Source organism: Osmerus mordax, chromosome 26, assembly GCF_038355195.1.
Source record: "Osmerus mordax isolate fOsmMor3 chromosome 26, fOsmMor3.pri, whole genome shotgun sequence".
Classification (NCBI taxonomy): Eukaryota; Metazoa; Chordata; class Actinopteri; order Osmeriformes; family Osmeridae; genus Osmerus; species Osmerus mordax.
Window position 1 is genome coordinate 5,584,283 of NC_090075.1, and position 23,628 is coordinate 5,607,910.

The 23,628-nt window shown below is 47.0% G+C and overlaps 1 protein-coding gene across 1 annotated transcript; it reads right to left on the reverse strand.

Annotated features, from left to right (window-relative positions):
- Positions 1-722: 722 nt before the first annotated feature.
- On the reverse strand, positions 723-20,561 carry gabra5 (gamma-aminobutyric acid type A receptor subunit alpha5). The gene is made up of 9 exons (XM_067229569.1): positions 20,479-20,561; positions 20,153-20,277; positions 19,238-19,305; positions 18,654-18,874; positions 15,360-15,442; positions 6,722-6,865; positions 2,468-2,620; positions 1,541-1,752; positions 723-1,022 (listed from the first exon to the last, which is right to left on the reverse strand). The coding sequence occupies exons 1-9, from the start codon at positions 20,559-20,561 to the stop codon at positions 723-725; spliced, it is 1,389 nt and encodes a 462-aa protein (XP_067085670.1).
- Between the last annotated feature and the right edge of the window lie 3,067 nt (positions 20,562-23,628).

The window sequence follows — 23,628 nt, forward strand, 5'->3', positions numbered from 1 at the left end:
AAATGAGATGTGGCATAGCTGTACATGGACTGTGAACATGACAATACTGGCTTTTTTTTTTTTTTTAAGGAATTGCAGGAACTTTCAGTGCATTCGTGACGAGTTAACACTCTGAAGGCAACACATTTAGCATGGCTATTCTTCTGCTTTTAACGAGAAAACACAGTCCTGTGTGCTTGGGCCAAGGCTGAAACTAGAATGTTTCAGACCCGTTTGTCAAAAAAGCGAGAGATTCAAAGGTTAGAAGCAGGTTCTGAGTAATAGGTCACAACACAGTAAAAATATCAGTAGTTTTGCATAGCATTTGGCCTTGCTGTACTTTTCAACACAAACTATCTCGACCCTATGAGAAAACAAAAAAAACCTAAATGTTAATGCCAAATGCTAAATGTTCCTCGTCAGGATTGGTGTCGGAAAGAAACTCCCAATGACTGGATTGCTAGAGGTGTGTCATGAAGTCATTGAACGCATCCGTTAAGAAAGTAGCAGATTATCATACAGTAGAAAGTCAAGGCAGACATGGCAAAACGTTTCTACAGCTATGATCATGCAATGTACAGTACTGTAATGCAGTGCGATGGAAACGAAGAAATACTCCCCTAATCAATGACGGGAGTAAGGATTGAGAGCTTGGCTTTGTTGTCGATCGCGTTCCAGTTCATCAAACAATATGGCTGACGTAGGGGGAAGGGGGGAGAGGGGGGGGGGGATGACGAGGGGCCTTATGTTGGGGAATCTGCTCCTTTAATCACGGGCTCCCTGTTAAGATACGTGGCCCAGTAGACCAGGTTAAATGTTCCAAAGAGAACCGGGAAAACTATCCTGGACATCTTGTCAATCTTGCTCACGCTGTTGTAAGTCTTTTTAGGATCCGGGGCCTTGGTCTCGGCGGGTTTGAGCTGGACGGCTGTGCTGTTGGAGATGGTGGAGATGGAGCTGTCCTTGCTGATGTTGGGCGTGTAGTTCACCCCCGACGAACAAGCGTTGTTTGGCTTCTTAGACAGAGCCATGGGGTCCTTTTTCTGTTGAGGACAAGAGGACAAACACACCATTTTGAGTGTTGGCGGTCGATTTCTGTCATTAGTACCACTGAGCAAATGAAAATTCACAACATTGGGAGTATTTTCCCCATCCGCAAACAAACACCAACACACACACGCACACCCTTGGACTGTGTGGATCAATTTGGGTGATAGTGTCATGGCCCCATGCCAGGAAACTGGGATCTCCCGCTGTCATGGATACAGCTGTGTGTCCCAGCCCCAGCATGGCCGGCTCACCTCTCGCTTCATTATCATGTGTCACGCTGAGTCTCAGCTCGTGAACGAATCCGCCGCTGACAATACTGAGTTGACGGCTAATTGTGACCGCGGAGAAGCTCAGTTAATCATGAGGTTGTTGAAGGTTGCTTTGTATTGCCCCCCACTTCTTAGACACTTAATTTACAGGCTGAACGAGGAGTGGGGGTGATATTCCGTTATACAACCACAGACAGACACACACACACACACACACACAAACACACACACACAACACACACCTTCGGCTGCTGGGCTTCCAGAGCCTTCTTCCCGTCCCAGGCCCAGCTCCGCTTGGTGAAGTAGTTGACGGTGGCAAACTCGATGAGGGCGGAGAACACAAAGGCGTAGCACACGGCGATGAACCAGTCCATGGCCGTGGCGTAGGCCACCTTGGGGAGCGAGTTACGGGCGCTGATGCTGAGGGTGGTCATGGTGAGCACGGTCGTGACTCCTGGGGAAGGGCCAGAGAGAGGGACAGAGTGAGGGACATAGGGTTACACCTGGACGCTCGGACCGACACCTGGTATGGGTATGCTGTCCCCGAAGGTGGGGGTGTGTCAGTGTATGCACATTAGTGTGTAACTGTTTATAGATATTTGTGTGTTTGTAGGTAGTGTGGGGGAGAGGAGGCTGCTGGTGTTGGGGGAGGGGGGGTTGTAGTGTTATTAGACTGAAGTGAATGCAAGAAATGTGGATTACAGTCATGAGTGCAGATTACAAAGTCATTTTGTTCATCCACAGCGGCCGAATGTAATTTCCATTTTAATGGGAAATATTGATGCTTTAAGTCAGAAATTAATTAGAGTGGGGGTAAGGACAAGTATTTGAGCTGAAGGTGGTAAACATTATTACGTATATATCTGGAGGGCACATGACTTGGCAAATTCACTTCTGAAGCCTCCCTCCTCAAAATCAGACACACACACATTTATGTAAAGACACCCACACACATACACTGGCACACAATCCCCCCAAATACACACAGATATTTCTATAAATATGCATACGCTGACACACAAACTCCCCAAAAACACACACACAAATATTTACGCAAACACGTACACACACCGCTTGCTCTGACACACAAACCCCAAACACAAACACACAGAGCAGTGTTCTATGTGTGTGTGTGTGTGTGTGTGTGTGTCGGGAGCTGTCACACTGACCAAAGACGGTTCTGGCGGGCACAGACTCGCGATTGAGCCAGAAGGACACCTGGGACAGGATTACAGTCATGAAACAAGGCATGTACGTCTGGATGACAAAGTAGCCAATCTTCCTCTTCAGGTAGAAGTGGGCCATCATCACTGTGTACTGACCTGTAGGAACATGAGCATGAGGGAGGGAGGGAGGGAGGGAGGGAGGGAGGGAGGGAGGGAGGGAGGGAGGGAGGGAGGGAGGGAGGGAGGGAGGGAGGGAGGGAGGGAGGGAGGGAGGGAGGGAGGGAGAGAGAGAGAGGGAAGGAGGGAAGGAGGGAGGGAGGGAGGGAGGGAGGGAGGGAGAAAGGAAGGAAGGAAGGGAGGGAGGGAGGGAGGGAGGGAGGGAGGGAGGGAGGGAGGGAGGGAGGGAGGGAGGGAGGGAGGGAGGGAGGGAGGGAGGGAGGGAGGGAGGGAGGGAGGGAGGGAGGGAGGGAGGGAGGGAGGGGGGGGGGGGAGAAGGAAAAGAGAAGTGAGAGGGGAGAGGAACAACAAACTATAAATCACGGAGGCTAGAATTACATCATCACCATTCTCATCTCTCCACACTTACTGAGAGGGAGAGGTATAAAAATGTACACTTTGTGGACAGCTGTGCTTACTGTATGTATCACTAATCCAAACAAATATAAATGTGTACAAATTGTTAATCTGCGATTACTGCTGTTCTAGGTGTCTCTGCAGCCTATAAATAGAAGTATGGGTGAAATTAATTAAAAATAAAATCCACAGTTCTTGGGGGAGCAATGATAATAGATAAATAATTATTAAATAAATTCACCATGACAGTACACTTTGATATGCTCAATGAGACATCATGGGGTTAAACATTATTTAAAAAAATGTAGCTGGGGGAAAAACATTCCAAGGTATTCTGTTAACCAATTGAAGATTGCATTAAAACATCCAGTGGAGAGAATCTCATAAACCATGGGAGAGGCACAGACAACTGCTGCTTTCTCCTGGCAGAGAGAGAGAGAGAGAGAGAGGGAGAGAGGGAGAGAGAGAGAGGGAGAGAGAGAGAGAGAGAGAGAGAGAGGGAGAGAGAGAGAGAGAGAGAGAGAGAGAGAGAGGGAGAGGGAGAGAGAGAGAGAGAGAGAGAGAGAGAGAGAGGGAGAGAGAGCATGACTGCTGCTTTCTCCTGGTCAAATCGGATTTTTGTGTCCCACTAATCCCTTGTCACAATCTGCATCCCGTAGCCCCCCCTCCTTCTCTCTCTCTCTCTCTCTCTCTCTCTCTCTCTCTCTCTCTCTCTCTCTCTCTCTCTCTCTCTCTCTCACTCTCTCACTGTCTCCGTGCACAGAGTCTATCCCACACTGTCAGGCCTGGCTACTCTCCATACCGGACACTCAGGCTTCCCTGGATGACATAGCCAGACCAGGAACACCCATTAACCCGGATCAAGCACATCCAGGCGACACCCAGAGGCACGCCCAGAGGGACCCGGACCCGAACACACCCTTTCCAGGCAGATATTCCAGAAAGGTGCCTAGATGACAAAGCAGGTTGGGGGCTGAGTGTGTCCGGCAGGGGGGACGACGAGTTTGGACGATCTCCACAGACTATTTGGGGGAGGGGTACCCAGGCACAATGTCCTCATCCAGAGTGTCACTTCCGTCACCTCAGCTCCGATGACTGACACCCTGCAGCCCCTGCTGTGCGGTGGGAGAACCGGGGATTCCCCGCTGGCTGGTTTTTGCCTTCCGTACTGGCCGCTGGATGGAAATCTAGACTGAGCCAACATGCGGTGCTGGTGGACTTTACTGCTGGGTGAGTACGGCGGTTTTCTTCACTTCCTGTGCTGGGAGGGTTTGGGGGGGGGGGTTGGGGCTGTGTGTGACAGGGTCAGGAGGGTGGGTAAATGTCAACTTCCCTGGGAGGAAGGGGGGGGGGGTGCCGGTTTCAGCTGTCTTCACGGCTGAGAGCCAGCAGATAATAAAAAAAAAAACAAGGCCAGGTTATAATGACAGTGGGGGAGCCTTCGGCGGAAGGCACTGGAGTGACTTGACCTTTTCACGAGCGAGGAATTATTATTATTTTCCAGCTCCTTTAATCTAGACGTGAAAAAAGGTTTTTACTGTCACTGTCCTGGATTAAACGTGTCAGGTAAGCGTTCTTAATGACTCCCTGCCCCTGGGGTGAGCTATTCCTGACTGCAAAGAGGGTTTGCACCTTAGATTAGAGTTCATAATTGAGAGGCCTAGCCCTCACCTTTGCCCCTCCCCTCCCACCCTTCGCTAGTCTGCTGGAGAAAGAGACAGAGTTAATCTGGAGATAGAGATAGACAGAGAGCGAGAGAGAGACAGAGAGAGAGAGAGAGTGTATGTGTGTGTGTTCAACAACACAGAAAGAAAGAAAAACTAGGATGAGGGACTGACTGATAAAAAGAGAGAGAGAGCAAGGGAGTCAGGTGGCTGAGCGGTGAGGGAATCGTGCTAGTAATCCGAAGGTTGCCAGTTCGATTCCCGTCATGCAAACTGACGTTGTGTCCTTGGGCAAGGCACTTCACCCTACTTGCCTCGGGGAATGTCCCTGTACTTACTGCTCTGGATAAGAGCGTCTGCTAAATGACTAAATGTAAATGTAAATGTAAGAGAGGATAGAGGGAGAGAGGGAACATCCACTAAGACCGTAGTGTGAAAACCAGGACAGTCTGTGTCTGTGTTTCAATCACGGTGACACCTCAGAGAGACCTCAACAGAGCCTGCCACCTCAGGCTTCCACATCAACTCTGAAACCTTCTCCTGAAAGATGGTGCGGAAAACGCAAGCATGGCTGACAGAACTGCCACGGACCTAAGGAACGGCCCGGGCCAAAACCTTCCTCCCAGTCCAATACAGGGTCGACAGGGCCCCAAACCTGACACCAAGGACAGCCCATAATCACTTACCTACCAACGACAGTAAAGTGTACTATCATACCTCTTTACCTCTTTACATAACAAAAGGAACCAGATGCCACCTCCCTATCACTACCCTCACCACACCCCACATGTCTCTATCAGAACAGCCAATCACACGACGCTGACGTCATTCAGTAAAGCACAAGTGATGGGACTGCATGCAGATTAACCCTGCATACCCAGTAGTTTGGGGATAAGTGTTCTCTCTCTCTCTCTCCTCTCTCTCTCTCTCTCTCTCTCTCTCTCTCTCTCTCTCTCTCTCTCTCTCTCTCTCTCTCTCTCTCTCTCTCTCCTCTCTCTCTCTCTCTCTCTCTCTCTCTCTCTCTCTTCTCTCTCTCATCTCTCTCTCTCTCTCTCTCTCTCTCTCTCTCTCTCTCCCCAGACCAGAGACAGCTGGTCATGTGTGGGAGGTGCTCTAAAATCCTTGCAATTCGTTTATTGTCTCTGTCCAGCTTGATTTAAAAAAGGAAAAAAAAGAAAATCTTCTCACACTGCAGCTCTGGGTGTCAACCAGCAGGGCCGTTACGGAAGTGCCCCTAACCCACACCGCACAAACACAGCTCAGCTTTCAAGTGTTCATTTCTGGTAGCAAAGGTGGGAGAGGGCCTGTATGAGGAATGGCAGTTACGAAATGAGGTGCGACAATGTCTCTGTGAATATGTTTGTGTGGTTGGTGTGTGTGGGGGTGGGTGTGTGTGTCTATCCCATGGCCTGTTTAGCAGGTGTGTTCATGTGTGTTCAGGGCGTTCATCAGCAGATGTGCTTAGGTGTGTTCAGGTGTTTTCAACAGCAGAAATGTTCAGGTGTGTTTCTCAACAGGTGTGTTTAGGTGTGATGAGCAGCAGGTGTGTTCAGGTGTGTTCAGGTGTGTTCAGGTGTGTTAAGATGCGTTCAGCAGCAGGTTTGTTCAGGTGTGTTCAGGTGTGTTAAGATGCGTTCAGCAGCAGGTGTGTTCAGGTGTGTTAAGATGCGTTCAGCAGCAGGTGTGTTCAGGTGTGTTAAGATGCGATCAGCAGCAGTTTGTTCAGGTGTGTTCAGGTGTGTTAAGATGCGTTCAGCAGCAGGTGTGTTCAGGTGTGTTAAGATGCGTTCAGCAGCAGGTGTGTTCAGGTGTGTTAAGATGCGTTCAGCAGCAGGTGTGTTCAGGTGTGTAAGATGCGTTCAGCAGCAGGTGTGTTCAGGTGTGTTAAGATGCGATCAGCAGCAGGTGTGTTCAGGTGTGTTCAGATGTGTTAAGATGCGATCAGCAGCAGGTGTGTTACGGTGTTAAGATGCGTTCAGCAGCAGGTGAGTTCAGATGTGTTATATATAAGTAACTGTACCTCGGCTGGTGTAGATATCCTCTGTCCCAGCGGTCTGACCAATGAGGTGGTACTGGTTGAGCCTGGAGCCCTCCTCCGCCACCACCACAGACTTGGCGGCTCCCTGAGTCCACGTGTAGACCACCTCCGAGACAGGATATGCATCTGGGAACAGGAAACAGGAAGCTTAGTCAAACCAGAAGTCATCCTCGTCCCTGAGGTGTGAGGGTATGTGACGGAATTAAGGATGTTGTTCATGCTCAGGTCCTCTTCCCAGAATGTTGTTTAGATAAAGTCAAAACTAGCTGTCTTAATTTCTGGGTATATTGCAGACATCCCAACCTGCAGACACTCATTTCCGGAGGTGGCTTCTCTCTCCTCCCCCCCCCCCCCCCCCCCCACGGGACGCAATCAGGACGCGCGACATGCACCTGTTTAGACCATAAATGACCAATTCCGGGAGATTGTATAGCATTTGCGGCATCCGGGAGCCGCTATTGAAATGCGGGAGATTCCCGGAGCTTCCGGGAGACTTGGGATGTCTGATATTGACAGAAATCACACAATCCTCTTTGTGGTAGGGTTGACCTCCACAGTACATAGACAAATGTGTTTAATTCCTGCCTGGAATACAAGTAATTTTAACAGAACAATGAGAAATGTGAGCACGTTTACACAATGCAGAAAATACTGTAAACGTTAATTATCGTGCTTTTTTTGGTGCCTAATGGATCTATCCAAGTACCGAAATAACAGAATGATAAGGGGAAGGTGTGATTAAAATGTCAGGACATTTAAAGCTCGCAGAAACAGAGATTAAGTAATCAGAGTATATCCAAGCCAAATTGGGGAAGGTGCCAATGTGCAGGGGTCATCACCTCCTGTATTTGGAGCCATTAGATCGTTAGAGGCCTGTGAGGATCATGATCTAATTCGACAATGTGCCATCAAGTATATATATGTATATATACACACCTAAATGTTTTTTTAAAGACGTATTGTTTTTGCATTTTATATGCTTTATTGGACAGAAAAGGCAGGGAGAGAGAATAGAAGACACGCAGCAAAGGGCCAGGCCGGATTAGAACCCAGGCCCCTGTGGTAAGGCCTCATCCTACATGGTACGCCATCAGCACTGTGCACAGTGTGTGCACAGTGCTAGATGGCGACCCCTCAGAGGTCATGGTCGATGACCGTCAGGCTGGGGTCTACTAGACGTCACAGAGAAGCCACACATATGCACACACACACACACACACACACACGTACACACCTGTGCTGGAAAAATCTCACCCCCCCTTCATATCTTGTTCTCTGCCACTCTCTTTCACTCTCTCTCCCTCGTTATCGCCCTCTCTCAACCTCTGCCTCTCTGCTCCACTCTCTCTGTTCTTCTGTCGCCCCCTCTCTCCCTGTCTCCCTCTTTCTTCCATTCACTCTCGCTTCTTCTCCCTCTCTCTCTCTTTCTGCCTCTCTCTTCCTCTTCCTCTCCCTCCCCCCCCACCTCCCCCCCTCTCTCTTCCTGCTTCTGCTACATTACAGCATCCAATCTCTCAGTGTTGTATTAATCCTTGTGCTCAAGTGTACTGCCGTGCACAGCTCCCGACACTGGCTCCAGGCACCTAAACTGGGATTATCTCAGTCTAAGTGCACCGGCCATCGTCTCTGCTCGTCTCTCTCCTGTGCTCCGCTCTCCTCTCGTCTCGTCTCTGCTTCTCTTTGTGTCGTTTTCCTCCTCTCTGCTCCTCTCACCTCCTCCCGGCCCTGCTCCCCTCTCCTGCTCCTCCTCCCTGCTCCTGTCTCAAGGCCCTGGCTGTGCATCTAAGACTCCTGTTCATTGAGTAGAGGTCATGATAAGCAAGTCTCCGAGTGAGATACCCTATGTGTTTAACTTTAGTAACAAATCCTACAATACTAGTACTATGTGTGTGTGTGTGTGTGTGTGTGCATGCATGCACGTGTAAATGCAAGCGCTGTTTCATAAGCCAAGGAAAGGCCTAAACATGGCCCTGCCATGAGTGATTATTTTCCCTCAGAGAAAAGATAACTAGCGGTGCGTATCGCGAACGCAGATATCTGACTTCCTGCCCCGCCTCAGTCTTCAGGAACTGCGTCCAACGCATCGCGAGGACGACGGCAGATAAACACCCAACACAGGGGCTCTCCGTCCTATCTGCACAGGAGATTTCCACCCCCGCTCAGGCTGGCCCTTCTTATATTGTTCCTGAGGGAGTCATATTTCAGGCCTAATCTGTGTAATAACATAAGTTAGCCGCCCCCCCTGTCCTTCTGCCGTCAGGTGTGTGGAGAGGAGGTAGGAGCGCTGATCTGGACCAGAGCACAGGAGCTGAGATGGAAGAGGGACCAGCTGCACTACACCGCAGCACCTTGCTACGTCCAATAACAGCACGGGTTACAGTGACAAGGACAATCAGCCTCCCTTCTCTGATCTGTAACGCTCCACACACCTTCCCGAAGAACCACACTTGATGACACGTGCCTCGTGGTATAGGTTATATTTTCGAGCACTTACAGTGTACAAAAAAATAGTTCCGATTGAAATTCGGAAGGTGGGGAGAGAGGTTGAGCATGACATGGCGCAGTCCTAGGACAGTGGCGGGTCTGCAGGTACAGTAAACCTGCCAGGGGCTGTGGAAACTAAGCCTAATTGGATTGCAGTGTGTCCTGGAGGTGTGGTCTGGCTCTGAGAGCATGTAACCATGCCAGACCTCTAAGGAGCGAACAAGGATCCAGACATCCAACTAGTGAACAAGAATATAGACATCCAACGAGTGAACATGGATTCAGAGATCCAAATAGCGAACAAGGATACAGACATCCAACTAGTGAACAAGGATAAATACATCCAACTAGTGACCAAGAATACAGACATCCAACTAGTGAACAAGGATACAAACATCCAACTAGTGAACAAGGATACAGACATCCAACTAGTGAACAAGGATAAATACATCCAACTAGTGACCAAGAATACAGACATCCAACTAGTGAACAAGGATACAGACATCCAACTAGTGAACAAGGATACAGACATCCAACTAGTGAACAAGGATAAATACATCCAACTAGTGACCAAGAATACAGACATCCAACTAGTGAACAAGAATACAGACATCCAACTAGTGAACAAGAATACAGACATCCAACGACTGAACATGGATACAGACATCCAACTAGTGAACAAGGATATAGACATCCAACAAGTGAACAAGGATAAATACATCCAACTAGTGAACAAGGATAAATACATCCAACTAGTGAACAAGGATACAGAAATCCAACTAGTGAACAAGGATACAGACATCCAACTAGTGAACAAGGATACAGACATCCAACTAGTGAACAAGGATAAGACTTTAAACTAGTGAACAACACTCACTCAACTCCAGACCAGAAAAAGTGTGTAGGAGAGTAGTTCTAATGACATAAAACACTTTGGCTATAACCTTTCAGTTGCTTGTATAGAGATAGCATGGGCTGTAGCACAAGTACAAGTGTATTGCAGTGCTTCAATGTTGATCTCTGTATTACAAAGAATAAATCATTTTAGTCTTACAGTTGCATCGGAGGGGATATTTGTGGCAATTTGTATGTGTGTGTGTGTATGTGTGTGTGTGCCTTACTGTGTGTGTGCCTTCGTCTGTGTACGTGCGTGTGTGTATTTCACATGGTGTTGGAAGACAAATGGGTCTGTATGTGTATTTCCTTGAGCTGTCTGTAGCCTGTTAACTAGAAAGCATAAACCTGGGATGCTACCATGTGTGTGTGTGTGTGTGTGTGTGTGTGTGTAAGGGAGAAGGGGGTCGGGGACAGATATTTTTGGTGGCAGCGTCGCCATTCTCATCTCATAACTCCTCCATGCTTACAGTTTAACGAGAGCTGATGTGTCTGGGTCCAGAACCACAGCATAGCTGGAGAAGCTGCATCCTCACAGTCCAGGACTGAGAGCGCATTCAGACCCACCCTGTTAAGGGTGTCGTGTTTGAAAGGGAGTGTTTTAAAGCCTTGAAGTGCATGGCGAGGGCAAATGGGAATTGCACCGTCACGACGGCACTGCAGAGAACACACGCTGGCAGAGATTGAAATTCTCGACTCAATCAAGTTCTTTTTTAAGGAAGAGGCAACACGGGGAGAGTTCCAGACCAGATGTCTAGACAGCTGGAGGAGGATGAACATTAAGACAAGCAAACCTGCGTCGTGTCCTCTACTTGTGGCAGAAAATGACATGCAGACCGATCTCTCCTCAGGTGAACTGGAGAACCCTCGACCGACTCAAAGAGAAGGCCAGCTCAAAAGTCGGGTGTCTGCTCTCCAATCGGAGGCAATTTGTGATCTGCTAATTCCAAAACTGTCTTAACTCTCTTTATGGTTCGAAGCCACCGTAATTTGGCATTCTTGACGGGGTCTAAATCATTCGAGGTATGCCTCGGGATATGCACACACAATCACCCGTCGTTAACAAGTCTCCATTCCTCCTCCTCCCCCTCCCCCTCCTCCTCTCTACTTCCCTTAAATAACCCCGGAAGTCGGTGCGCCCGCAGGCTCTCATCGAACGGACCCAGGATGTCCACACAAGGATCCTAGGATGCCAGCAGCTTCACGCCTGTGCTCTGACGTCCCACCTGAAAATCCCTCCCTCTTAACTCAGGGATTACACGGTGGCTCCCCTCCCGAACGCCCCCTCGTCCTCCTGCTGGGACACCTTCCAGCAGGGCCGAATTAACCAAGTCAGGCCACGGGTCACTCCCCCACTCTGTACCTGACATGATTTATCGAGGACGAGATTTAGCATGGGGCTGTAATCTCTATTGTAAATCAGAATGAGGGCTTGTGTTTCGCTTAGAAGGGCAAGATGCTCTTCTCGACATCGAGGTCTTGGATTACCCGGTTGTTTTTTTTCCGCTACAGGTCTGAGTGAGGGGGGGGAGGGGGGCGGATCTGTTTTAGCTGCCGTTCCAGAGAGACGGTTGGTCTGAAAAAACATTAAGATTTGCATCCCCCCATAAACTTTACTCCCTCCTGCGTGCGTGAGGCCCCCGAAGCCAGCAATATTGGGGTGGAGATAGCGATGTTTACAGCTGAGAAAAAATCACTGGCTTAATATGTGCCCTGACCGGACAGGTGCAGGGTTAAATAGACACGGCACAGACTGAGGATGGGAAATCGTTCTCAATGTGCTTACACTGTCCTGGGGGTGGAACGGACTGGGAGGGCTAACCTGAAAACATACTTAGGTTGACTGGTCTTCAATGTCCATTAAGGCCTCGAGGGAGGGTATAGCTCAGTGGTTAGAGCACTTGACTGAGAATCAAGAGGTCCAAACCCCTGTGGATTGTATGTCGCTTTGGATAAAACTGTCTGCTATTGTATTATATTATTATGTTATCATATGGGAAGGATGTAATGTACATTGCTGTGGGATAATTAATACATTTCTGAGGCAGAGCTCAAAGGCTGCTAAAACCTTTCATGTTTGTGCGGTGTGTATATCGATGTGTAGAGAAGGTACTTGATAGTTACCATGGGAATATGGGAGGTTTCTGTCCAGTTTCAATCCCACAGCAAAGCTTATTTCTGGGGCTTAATGCACAACTGAGCGACGGTATCAATTATCTACAGCAAATAACTGCACATAATCCAGAAGATGGTGTTTTATCTTTACTTTCTGAAATTGAGCGATTTCATTTATCTGTGTACTGTGTTTGCTTGGGGCATGTAGGGGTTATTCATCTTACAGACTGCCTGGGGTATTACCATGTTCTGAGTGCAGCATACAAAAGGGTAAACACGTATATGTACCTCCTCGACCATTAACTAATGCTTATGATCTATGTCAGTGTATTACTATATCTGCCCCTCCAGTTATTATTCCTTTCATTCTACCTCTCTCTTGTTCTGTCCTCTGGTTCCAGGGAAATATGCTGTTGTGTGTCAAACCTTGTATTAGTTCAGTTAATGTGCAATTGTTCCATATTAGCATGGCAGGGGCTGATGGTGACTGTGTTTTGGATGTACCTGTTAGAGGAATAATGGGAGAGATACATATTGTCTTTAGAGCGATGACAATCGTTTCCATAGAGACAGGGGATGAGTGGGAAGCCAGCAGGCTCGTGTGTGATGTTTTATGAGTGGCGTCTGAAAACAGGGGCTGGGTGTAGCTCAGTGGTTAGAGCACTCGAGATCAAGAGGTTGAAGGTTCAAGTTCCCACCCTGTGCTTTCCCTCGCTGTGGACAAAAGTGTCTGCTAAATGAATATCTTGTTCTGATCATAATGGGAAAAGAAGAGTCAGAGAGAGAGAGAGAGAGAGAGGGAGTAAGAACAGAGGGGCTGGGGGTGACGAGGAGCAGAAAGCAAAGCGCTGCGAGGTGATTAAAGTAGCGCAAGATAAGACAGGCTCTGTGTGGCATCTAATCATCAGAGAGCAGGGGGCATTAGGACCCAGGGATTAGCCGCCGTTAATGGAGCCGGCGCGACCACGGAAACCTCTCCGGCTTACAGGTTTAGCTCAGTGGTTAGAGCGTCCGACTGCTGATCGAGAGGTCGCAGGTGCAAACGTCCCTCTGGAGGCAACTGCTAAACGAATACACATCCTGCCATTTCAGCGACACACACGACAAAGGGCACAGCTACTGGTGTGCTGCTTGTGGAGACAGTGATTTATGAGGGAGGTGTCCTTAGACCTACGTGTGTGTGTCAAATCTCCCCTGGACAGAATGTGGGTGAGACGTCGAGTCCCGATCCCCCCGAATGACAACCCTCATGAGAGTAGGAAGTACAATTCCAATTCCACCAATCAGTTTGCCTTCATGTGGAAGCAGTGATTTATCATCATAATGAATTCATTTAGCAGATGCTTTCATCCAAAAGTGACACAAAGGGAGGACTGGTACCAACAATCTCTTGATCTGCAGTGAAATGCCACTAAGAAGAGGTGGCTGTGCTCTAAGCATTAAGGGATAAACGTAGGGGGTGGGTTTCTGAAAAGTACAGTTAATGTCCTGTCTGTGTGTGTTGCTTCCTGATCTCCTGTCGTCCCAGCAGCTTCCTGCTAATCTCCATGACAACCTTGAGGAGGGGGAGGGGCTCACCTCTAAGATTCACTGCAATCAGTATGACTCCGCCCGCTTTCTTAAACAACTAATTCTCAGGAGACCTGAGGTCTGGAGCCAGAAACCTTCTGTTGGGCCTATGATGGAGCTCTGTGGTGAGGCCCACAAAGGAGCTCTGTAGTGAGGCCCAAGAAGGAGCTCTGTGGTGAGGCTCATGAAGGAGCTCTGTGGTGAGGCCCATGAAGGAGCTCTGTGGTGAGGCCCATCAAGGAGCTCTGTGGCGAGGCCCATGAAGGAGTTCTGTGGTGAGGCCCATGAAGGAGCTCTGTGGTGAGGCCCAAGAAGGAGCTCTGTGGCGAGGCCCATGAAGGAGTTCTGTGGTGAGGCCCACAAAGGAGCTCTGTAGTGAGGCCCAAGAAGGAGCTCTGTGGTGAGGCTCATGAAGGAGCTCTGTGGTGAGGCCCATGAAGGAGCTCTGTGGTGAGGCCCATCAAGGAGCTCTGTGGTGAGGCCCATGAAGGAGCTCTGTGGTGAGGCCCATGAAGGAGTTCTGTGGTGAGGGCCATGAAGGAGCTCTGTGGTGAGGGCCAGGAGAGCGTGAGATCCTCCCAAAGCCAGTCCTGAAATAACCCCCAGTACCATGGCTGCAGGGAAGGCCTCCAGGCGCTAATCTTAATCCGCTCCGACAGGAAGTCCCAGATATTCCTGTCCAGTTCTGCCCTGGGAGGTTCACTGTGAGGCGGCCTAACTGGCTTAGAGACCGCTAGCGTGGCTGCTAATGCAGGCACATGACTTAGAGTGAGACTATTAAAAATGTGCATGGTGCTAATTCAGAGTCTTGGTGGAGGCATGCGTGTGTTTGTGTGTGTGTGTGCATCGTATGTGTGTCTGCATCTGTGTGTGCGTCTTGCGTACTTGTGTGTGTGTGTGTGTGTGTATGTGTGTGTCCAGAAGAATGTCCCACATCTCTTTTGTACAAGACGTGGGTGAGTGGTCAAGACAGATTCCCCTGCTGTACATCTGACAGGTTGACTAATGACTTCATCATGAGTAGGGTGTCATGGTAACCCCTCCATTGCCCCAGCAACCATGCACGAGGGAGAAACTGTCGACCGTACCTACCTACATTCCTCTCTGCTAACTACACACCTTCTTGGAGGCTGATATTCTGCATGACAATTACTGTTTGCCGAGACTATCATGAGATGTACTTGGGTGCACTTCACCCTGCTGAAATGAAATCAGTGGATCGGTCCCATTAAGAATGGTGTTTGTGATGCAAATCAAATGAACCTTAGGTAAACTGAAATACTTTTGTGTGTATTTGTTCTCTGTTACTGATTCAAGTCTGTAATCAGGCATTACTTCCTGGTTCGTATGACGTTGTCAGGGTAACCCCCAGAACTACAGGGAATTTGACAGTCTTGTCTCTATATGGTTTTAATTACAAAAGTACCACCGGTGGCCTGCGATGTATTTATTTTACTTCTTCAAATCCTAGTCTCATAGATTTTTATAATTGTTTATATTGTTCGTTAAATTAGTTCTTTTAAAATGCAAACTTTAGTTTTGGAAAACCAGTACTCACAGCTTCCGAACTTGAGTGGACAAGCGTGAGCGTCCATGGGGAAGTCCTCCAGCTGCATGGGACACTCAGCCGAGATGGTCAGTCTGAAAAACAACAACATTCACAAACCCATCTGAGTATCTGTCAACTCAATTCGAATTCAAATCTGGATCCATATTTCTCAAACAACACAAAGACTTTATTTTTTAGAGTGATGAAGACTTGCGCATGCGGAAGGAACCACACGTGCGTGCAGGGAGCATATTTGTAGGGATATTAATTTATCGGTCATGATCAATTGTTGTTCAAAATTCATCAGTTAAGTACATAATTATTGTCAGTGATAATACCGTGATCATGGTATGAATGTGGCCGTTGTTCTGCCTATAGTCAAACCACATGTAGAGCAAGAGCGCCATCTGCTGTAGAAGAAGTGTACCACAGGATTTCAAGCAAATCTTCTCTTTCTCACTCTTTCTCTCTCTCTCTCTCTCTCTCTCTCTCTCTCTCTCTCTCTCTCTCTCTCTCTCTCTCTCTCTCTCTCTCTCTCTCTCTCTCTCCTAATAATTGTCTTCCCATCTCCGTCTCACCACCTCTCTCTTTCAGACACTCACATGTACAAACACAGACAAACTCACAAACGCTAGCCACACACACACACACACACATAACATCTTTAATCAGTAGTTTAACAAACAAATCAATGCGTTATTTTACAGGTTTAATCACTATACCCTATAGGTATTCTCAAACTGGTGTTATACTGCCCTCTGGTGACAAATGAAAACAGAGGTAATTCACCTCCGTTGGTGTAATGCCGCCCTCTGGTGGCCAGTCTTTATTATTACAAGCGTGTGCCTCCGGAAGTGGGCAACGCATTTACATCTCAATTGGGTTTTCAAATTAAATTAGGGACAGAACAATATCTAAAACTCGCGTTAAAGTTAGATAAAATACATGATTGTAAAGCCAAACCCGTTTAGGTTTTTGTCAAGGGAACGCCTCCGTGTGGGTGTCCATATGGCTTTCAAACAGCAGTCTTTCATTTCCAAGTCAATTATGTTCCTCACAAAGCCAACCAGCTTCCATTTACGGCCACTGATTGTACTGTCGATGTTAACATTGTTAGGGAAAGAAAGTGTCCGTTCTACCGATGTTCATCTCAGATCAATGCTCTGCTGAGCGCGAGAGAGGCATGTCATTAGCAAGGCCACACAAAAAGAACACAATACCCTGATAATCCATATACCCCAGCTGCCTCCAGGCCTTCTGGCATGTTTGTGACGATGACTAACATCCTCACATAAACCTCTTGGTCTCGGTAAATACTTCACAAGCGCTGAAAGCCTTTAATTAGAGAAGCCAAGACAGTTAAATGGGCTCCTGAATGCATCACTCAGATCTAAAAAACTTCACTCAAAGCTTTTCCAACTGCAAACACTACCGCAACAGACAAACATTTCACAAATCTTCATTTGGCAAACATACACAGTGTGAATAGTCACATACAAACAGTATAAGCACAGTAATTGTTTGTCTCATTATGCTTGTAAAAACATGAACGTTAGGTTAGACTTCAAACAGGCACTACTGTGCTCTTTATTAAAAAGCACTGAAGATTCATAGAGTGGAACTGTACAGTATTGACGTAATAAGGAATTCAGTATGAGAGGCATTTTATGGTACAGTAGCTAAATTGGGAACTGCACTTCTTGTTTGTACAGCCACTGTAGAAGGGTAACGCATGCATAAATGAGTCCTTTAATACTCTGGTTCCGGCCTCAGAAGTGCATTAAGAGCTTGTTGTAAACGGGCTCTAATGGCCAATAGTGTAAGCAAATGTAGCATGGCTAAATGGCTGAAAGTCGGACTATGTGAGATCAATGGTCATGGTTCACATAATGTGTCCACATCCATTTCCGGATTTTAGCATTAATATTTGATTTGTAGTTTGTCTATCAGTCAAACTGATTCCACTGGAAGAAGTTAGGAATCTATTCCCCCTTGTCGTTATTACAAAAGGAGCACGTGTAGTCTTGAATGCTTTCTTTGGGAACTGTGTCTGGGGTTGTATCAAGAGCACTATAGTTGTTAGAACATCGGATACCACTGCACTACCACTTCTTTGTCAACTGACATTAAGTATATTACAGCATTAGTAAATAGACAACCCCTACTTTAGCTATGTTCTTCTGTGCATTGGCAAATTAAAAGCTATCATACATCTTTCCGTGACCTGTGAGGACATGTCCACAAGAGCAGCTTGCTACATGGACTAGCACAATCCAGCAGAGTTGAATGTGTTTGAGGTGACCAAGAGAAAGAAAGGGAGATTGTATGTGCTCGCGCACGTGTGTGTGTGTACTAATGAGGAGCATACAGTCAGGACAAGTTAACTTACAAGCCCCCCTCTCTGTCTCTCCCTCAAAACCCCGAAACAGAGTCACTGACTGTTCCTGTCGAGACCAGAGACTGCTGGAGCTGTGGGTGGGTGGGTGGGTGGTGGAATGGTAAAGATGGAATAAAGCTAGCTACAGCAAAAGGAGCCCGGTGTTTTCTTCCCCTCTCCTCCATGCCAATGTCTCTTTGCTCCGGCAATGTGGTTAATGGAGCAGATACGAGATGGAGGGAGCGCGGTCAGAGAAGGAGAGGAAAGAGGAAAGGAGGAGGAGGAGGCAAAAAACTCGGCACAAAGAAGCCTCCAGCTCCTCCACTGTCCCAGTCGTCTGCCTCGGAGGACTGGGTCAGGCAAACATGGGCTGCCCGCTCGCAAGGTCACGTGACCCGCTTGCAGGGGAAAGGAGCGCTTGACGAGCCGTCGGAGCTGCAGTCCTGGGTGGGAGAGCTAGTGGTGTGTACTCATTCAGTCAGTCCCCAGGGGCGTTCTTCTCTCTCACACTCTGTTTTACAGTTCAGCCCCGTGCCAAGACCCCTTTAAACCGATACGCCTCCTTAATTACTGCAACACTAGTGGAACCAAGTCCTTCTGATCCTTGATCTTCCACTGTACTTTCTACATGCCCTATTTGTACATTGCTTTGGATAAAAATGTGAACTAAATGACTAGAATATGCAAATGTGGTTTAAAGTGGCACAAGATGCAAAGATTAGGCTTCTTTTTTTTCATGCATTCAGACTCTTTTGTTTCAAACCTTCTTCCACCACAGAGTCAGTGGGGTGTTTGATCATCTGCCTGATACTCATGACTAATAAATGAGCAGACGGCACACTCGTGCCTCATGAGAGAGAGGGAGAGAGAGCCTAGATAAACAGCGCCGTGGCGCGTCAGCCCGAGGCGGCGAGCCCGTCGCTCACCTCATGGTGTAGAGCAGGGTCCCGTCGTCCTTCAGACGCAGCAGCTTGTTGGGGGTGGTCATGTTGTGGGCGATGGACTTCTTCCCGTTGAGGAAGAAGGTGTCGGGCGTCCAGATGTTGCTGGCCAGCAGGTTGTTCAGGGGGAGCATCTCCATGGGACCCTTGAAGCACAGGCGCTCGTCCTTCCAGCTCTGGCGGAAAAAGACGTCGATGGTGTATTCCTGCAGAGAAGAAGAGCCGTGCTATTAGCCTGGCCACGGGCCGAGAGCCAAAACAGAGAACAGGAACCAGAATTGGTACTATTAGCCTGGCCATGAGCCAAGAACCAGGACAGGAGCAGGACTGAGTCCATTGATCATATGGATGACCCTTACAAATGGGGCGAGTGCTTTTTCGTTTTGAAGATCCTAAAGAACAAAGCCGTTTTTCAAATTCAAATGCTCACATAAATCAGAAACTGGTAATGATAAACGATATATGAATCAGTGAACTGTGAATGATCAGTGAATGAATGAACTGTACTGTGCCAGTACTGTAGGACACGCATGTGTTACAGTGAGTGGAGATCCTAAAGTAGGCCTTACCATCTCAGTGTCTGAGACCGGTCCGAAGCTGGTGACGAAGATGTTTGTCTTGATCTCAGTCACCTTCTCTGCACAGCGGGAAGCAAACACAGCACAGACGGGTGAGGGTGAGGGGAGCACCCGACCTTTGACCTTTACTCTTTGTTTTGTGGTGTACTGTAAAACGCAGGTACATTGTATAATTTACTTACAAATGCACTCAAAATTCTAAATCTGTTAATGGATTCAATCTCAATTTGTGACAGTAATTACACAGCAAACGACTATCTCCCCCAAGGTGGTGAAATTCTGTTCAGTAACCGATCAGTTCAGTAAGATATTCAAACACTTCTCTCGCTTACACTGGCCTTAGTCCGCTGAGAACAACGAAGGCTGCTCTCGTGAAAAGAGAAGCTTGTCAAGGTCACCAGCATTCCTGCTAACAGGCAGTACTCTGTAGTGGCAGTGATTCAGTGTGCCGGCAGTGTCATTGATTCACTCTCAGGACCAAACAATTACTGTGATCATGATTCTTTGTCTGCTGTCCACCTCAGTGTGTATGAATACAAGATTGTCCCGGCCTGGATGAATGGGGGACTCGTGACAATAGACTGCAATGTTTCCTTCATGAAGAGTGTAGGTGAGGACTGGGGGGGGGGGGGGGGGGGGGGGGGGGGGGGTTCTTATGATCATATTCATACAAGCTTCACGGACACAGTGTACATCTGAATCTCAATGTGAATAATTTTACTGTATAAAAACTGTGAACGATCGTACACTGTGCAAACTATACCCGCCCTCTCCCGCCCCCCAAAACCATAATGAATAGCACCTTTTAATGTATTATACTGCGTGTGCACTCTGATGCACACGTGGAGAGGTGGAGCAAGGTGGAGAGAACTGCGGATGTTTAGGAGGTGTGCGCCGCCTGCTTACCTCCCAGACCGGGGCGGAGTCTGTTGTCATAGCCGTCCAGCAATCCGTCAAGGATTCGGGTAAAAATGGTAATGTTGTCATTAAGTTCTGCCTCTTTGGGAGTTCCAGTTGATATCTGGGAGAAACTGTATGATAAAAGAAGAATAACAGCAGGAACTTTTTTAACGTTTAAGATATCTCTTTCCAACATTGAGATGAGGCTGATCAAAGAAGCCAAAATACGATATAACATAATCCTGCTTTTACGTAAGATATGAATATAGTCCATAAATAGTATGGTTTTCCCGACGCCTACGGGAAATATGCAGTGGAAGTTCGCATCTCACCTCAGACGCCAGGTGATGCTCACAAGCCAGACATAAACCCACAGCCTCGTCATTGCAGAGCCGCAGCGCATCCCATCGCCCATTCCTGTAACAAAGTCACGTTCAAGATCGTGTTTTCAGTGGGACAGAGGGGAGAAACTGAAGACGCTTGATATAAATCGTGTCTTAAAGTTGCGTGGTGTCGTCCGCTTACAAAACCTGCAGTGTGTGCAGAGTGTGGCTGCGTGCGTAAAGCGCGCGGACCACTGTTAGTTCTAAATAAAATCATTCATCTATCAGTCTCTTCAAGGCATATCAAGCTAATTAGGAAAAAGAAGTCTTCTACTCTTCGTTTATGCAGATAGCAGTGATTATTAAACGTCAAAAAGATGAATGAATATAATAATAATCATAGATTATTAGAAGATTGTGATTACAGGTCATTACAAATACAAATTTGGCCATTTATCATTTTCACTATTGTCTATTAATTATGTGATTTATACCCTGTTATATATTTGGTGTTATATAGGGTATTGTATCCATTGAGGTAATGAAAGAAGCATCTATTGTATGCTTAAAAGGACTACAAATATAGCCAGTGTACTTTATTTGTCTTGTGAAGATGTCCCGCCAAGATGCGTATTTAATCACATGCAATATTTCCTTTCAGCCGGCCTAATAATACCGAGAATCTGCCTATACAATCATCAAATCACAGTGTTCATTGTTCATCATAGTACAGTCTCCAACAATGAGCCCTTTGTTATACACCCCCAAAATCGCATAAACTGCAATGAAATAATAGTTACAGGGAATGTGCTGATAGGCATCTCTGTCAGAGTTTATAAAGAATGAACGCCGTATTTTTCTCCAAATCAATGATGTCGTGTCTGAGCGGGATCTGTACCTGTACTGTGGTGAGAACGTTATTGATAAGGACTGTATTCCATTTGAACCTCGAGGCAAATCCCGCAATGTAATCTGTTCCTCTGCTGGACCCTGGCTCCCCTTCAGAAACACCCTGCGTTGCTAAAGATTGTGCGGACCCAGCATTGTAGGTAATTGTCCTCGTTTACGACTCACTGATGAACTCAGTCATTGATCAAGGCTTCCTCATCTTTTAGACATTCCTCACGTCTCCATATTTCTTACATTCCGGTGCTGCAACGACAAACATTAAAATGCCTCTCGTTGGTCTCCCGACGTTCACCGCCGCCGGTCTGAACCCCAATGAGTGTGCCGTCCTTTTCACTGGACCCACAATTTTCTTTCCTCCAATACTCACACAGCCCACTACATCTAATCACACTGCATGCAATGTTTGCTGCACAGGCAGCTAAGCGCAGTTGCGAAAGCTTACCGCACAGTTCTGCTGCGCCGTCAAACTTCCACCGCTTGTTCCTGCGCTGATGGATCTGACTGACGCTCAGATTGTAACGGCTAATATTTGGAATCAAAGTTGAGGGACTTCACCTCCGTTCGTACACCATAATTGCCCCTCGGGGGGGAAATGAGAGGTTGCTAGAGGTTGGACGATCGCCTCTGTCGATGGGATTTGTTTGCCCCAGGGCAATGATTAAAACGGTGGTAGCAAATTCAGAGGGTTTCCCAACAATTCTGCTGACTTGGCATCCCTTACTTTGCCATTAGACTCTGTGCGTCCTACACTCTTGAGGAAATCCAATACTGTATCCAAAGCAAGTTATTTTGTGACAAATTGCCATCAATGTGTTACTTTGCATTAGTGTTCTTGCGATAGTGATCCAGAAACAGCGGTCTGTTCTATCCTTTAAATGGTGCACCTCTAGTCAAAGGAACTGTCTTATTGTAGGATAACTACTGGCTTTTGATTAAGATGTTATGCTGGATGGAGAGCGAGACAGAGATAGATGGAGAGAAAGAGAGTGCGTGCGTGCGTGCGAATGTGTGTTTGTGTGTGTATGTGAAGACAGAGTAGTTACAAAGACTACCATGAGAGGGATCTCGTATTCCATGTTCAGATTATTTTATAACAGTGGGAATAAATCACTGTTCTTGTTGCTATATAGGATGTCGTGAAACATTTGATTTAATCCTTTTTGCTTTTGACATTGGGATGTGAAGATTACACTGGGGTTTTCCATTTATCAAAAATGTTACAGAGCGCACATAAATCAACCGTTATGTGATAGCCTATCATTCCGCTCTCATCGCCCATGTAACGTATAACACCTAAATAGGCTATGTAATGTATCATAAATATGCGTCACAACCAGATTTGAGCAGAGTGAAATATATTGAATATGTATGATGATTCATTAGTCTTCAGAATACACGAGGAGGGTGGTGGCAGGACGAGTAGCAGTTTAAGCCAGATTGATGCCGCTTTTAACTTTTAGTAACCTTCCAGTAAAAAAAAGAAAAATACCATACACACGCGTAACCCTGTCAGTAGCAACTTAGCTCAAGTAAAGCCAACTCTAGGAGAAAATACAGTTTTTTATTTACAGTTTAGTCTTGCAGACAATGGAGATTGAAAATGATTGACGTTCTTTGCTGGCAGTTAGGTCTAGCCTACTACTACTGGTAAATAACGAGGCTTTCAAGAACAGCGGGAGTCAAGCCACAACACGCGTAAGGGCCATGTCCCCAGAGCCTGGTGGGAGTTTGTGCATAGAATGGTATTGGCTATGGGTACAAAACGACTTGTGAATATTGGTACCAAGCACCACATCTTGGTCAGGATATGTCCGCGATTTGAACGTATACTTTCTTTCACGTTACTTGTAGGCTATGTGTTGTGTTTAAATGTACGAGTTTATCTCCACCATGGAAGAAATATGTGTTGTATCGAACTAAATGTAGACATTTAAGAACCTGTCACTGCATCCACTTCATGAATCTTATACGCAAGAAAAATGTATTGTTTTTTTTTATCTTCCTTTCTTCAGGAATGCTGTGGACGGGAATAAAAAGTTGTTTGCCATTTACGACACAAGGTAATTATAACCAACGATCTATTTTATTTTTGTATTCTGGATAAATCTGTCAAATGAAACAAGTTATCTGTTCAATCTCTTCTAATGGAACAAGGTCGGTTTCAGTTTCAAAAAGGGATATCTGTAACACAAAGAAATTGGTTGAAGGGAACAGTCAGCTAAAGATCGTTGTCGTTCCCCTGCAGCGATA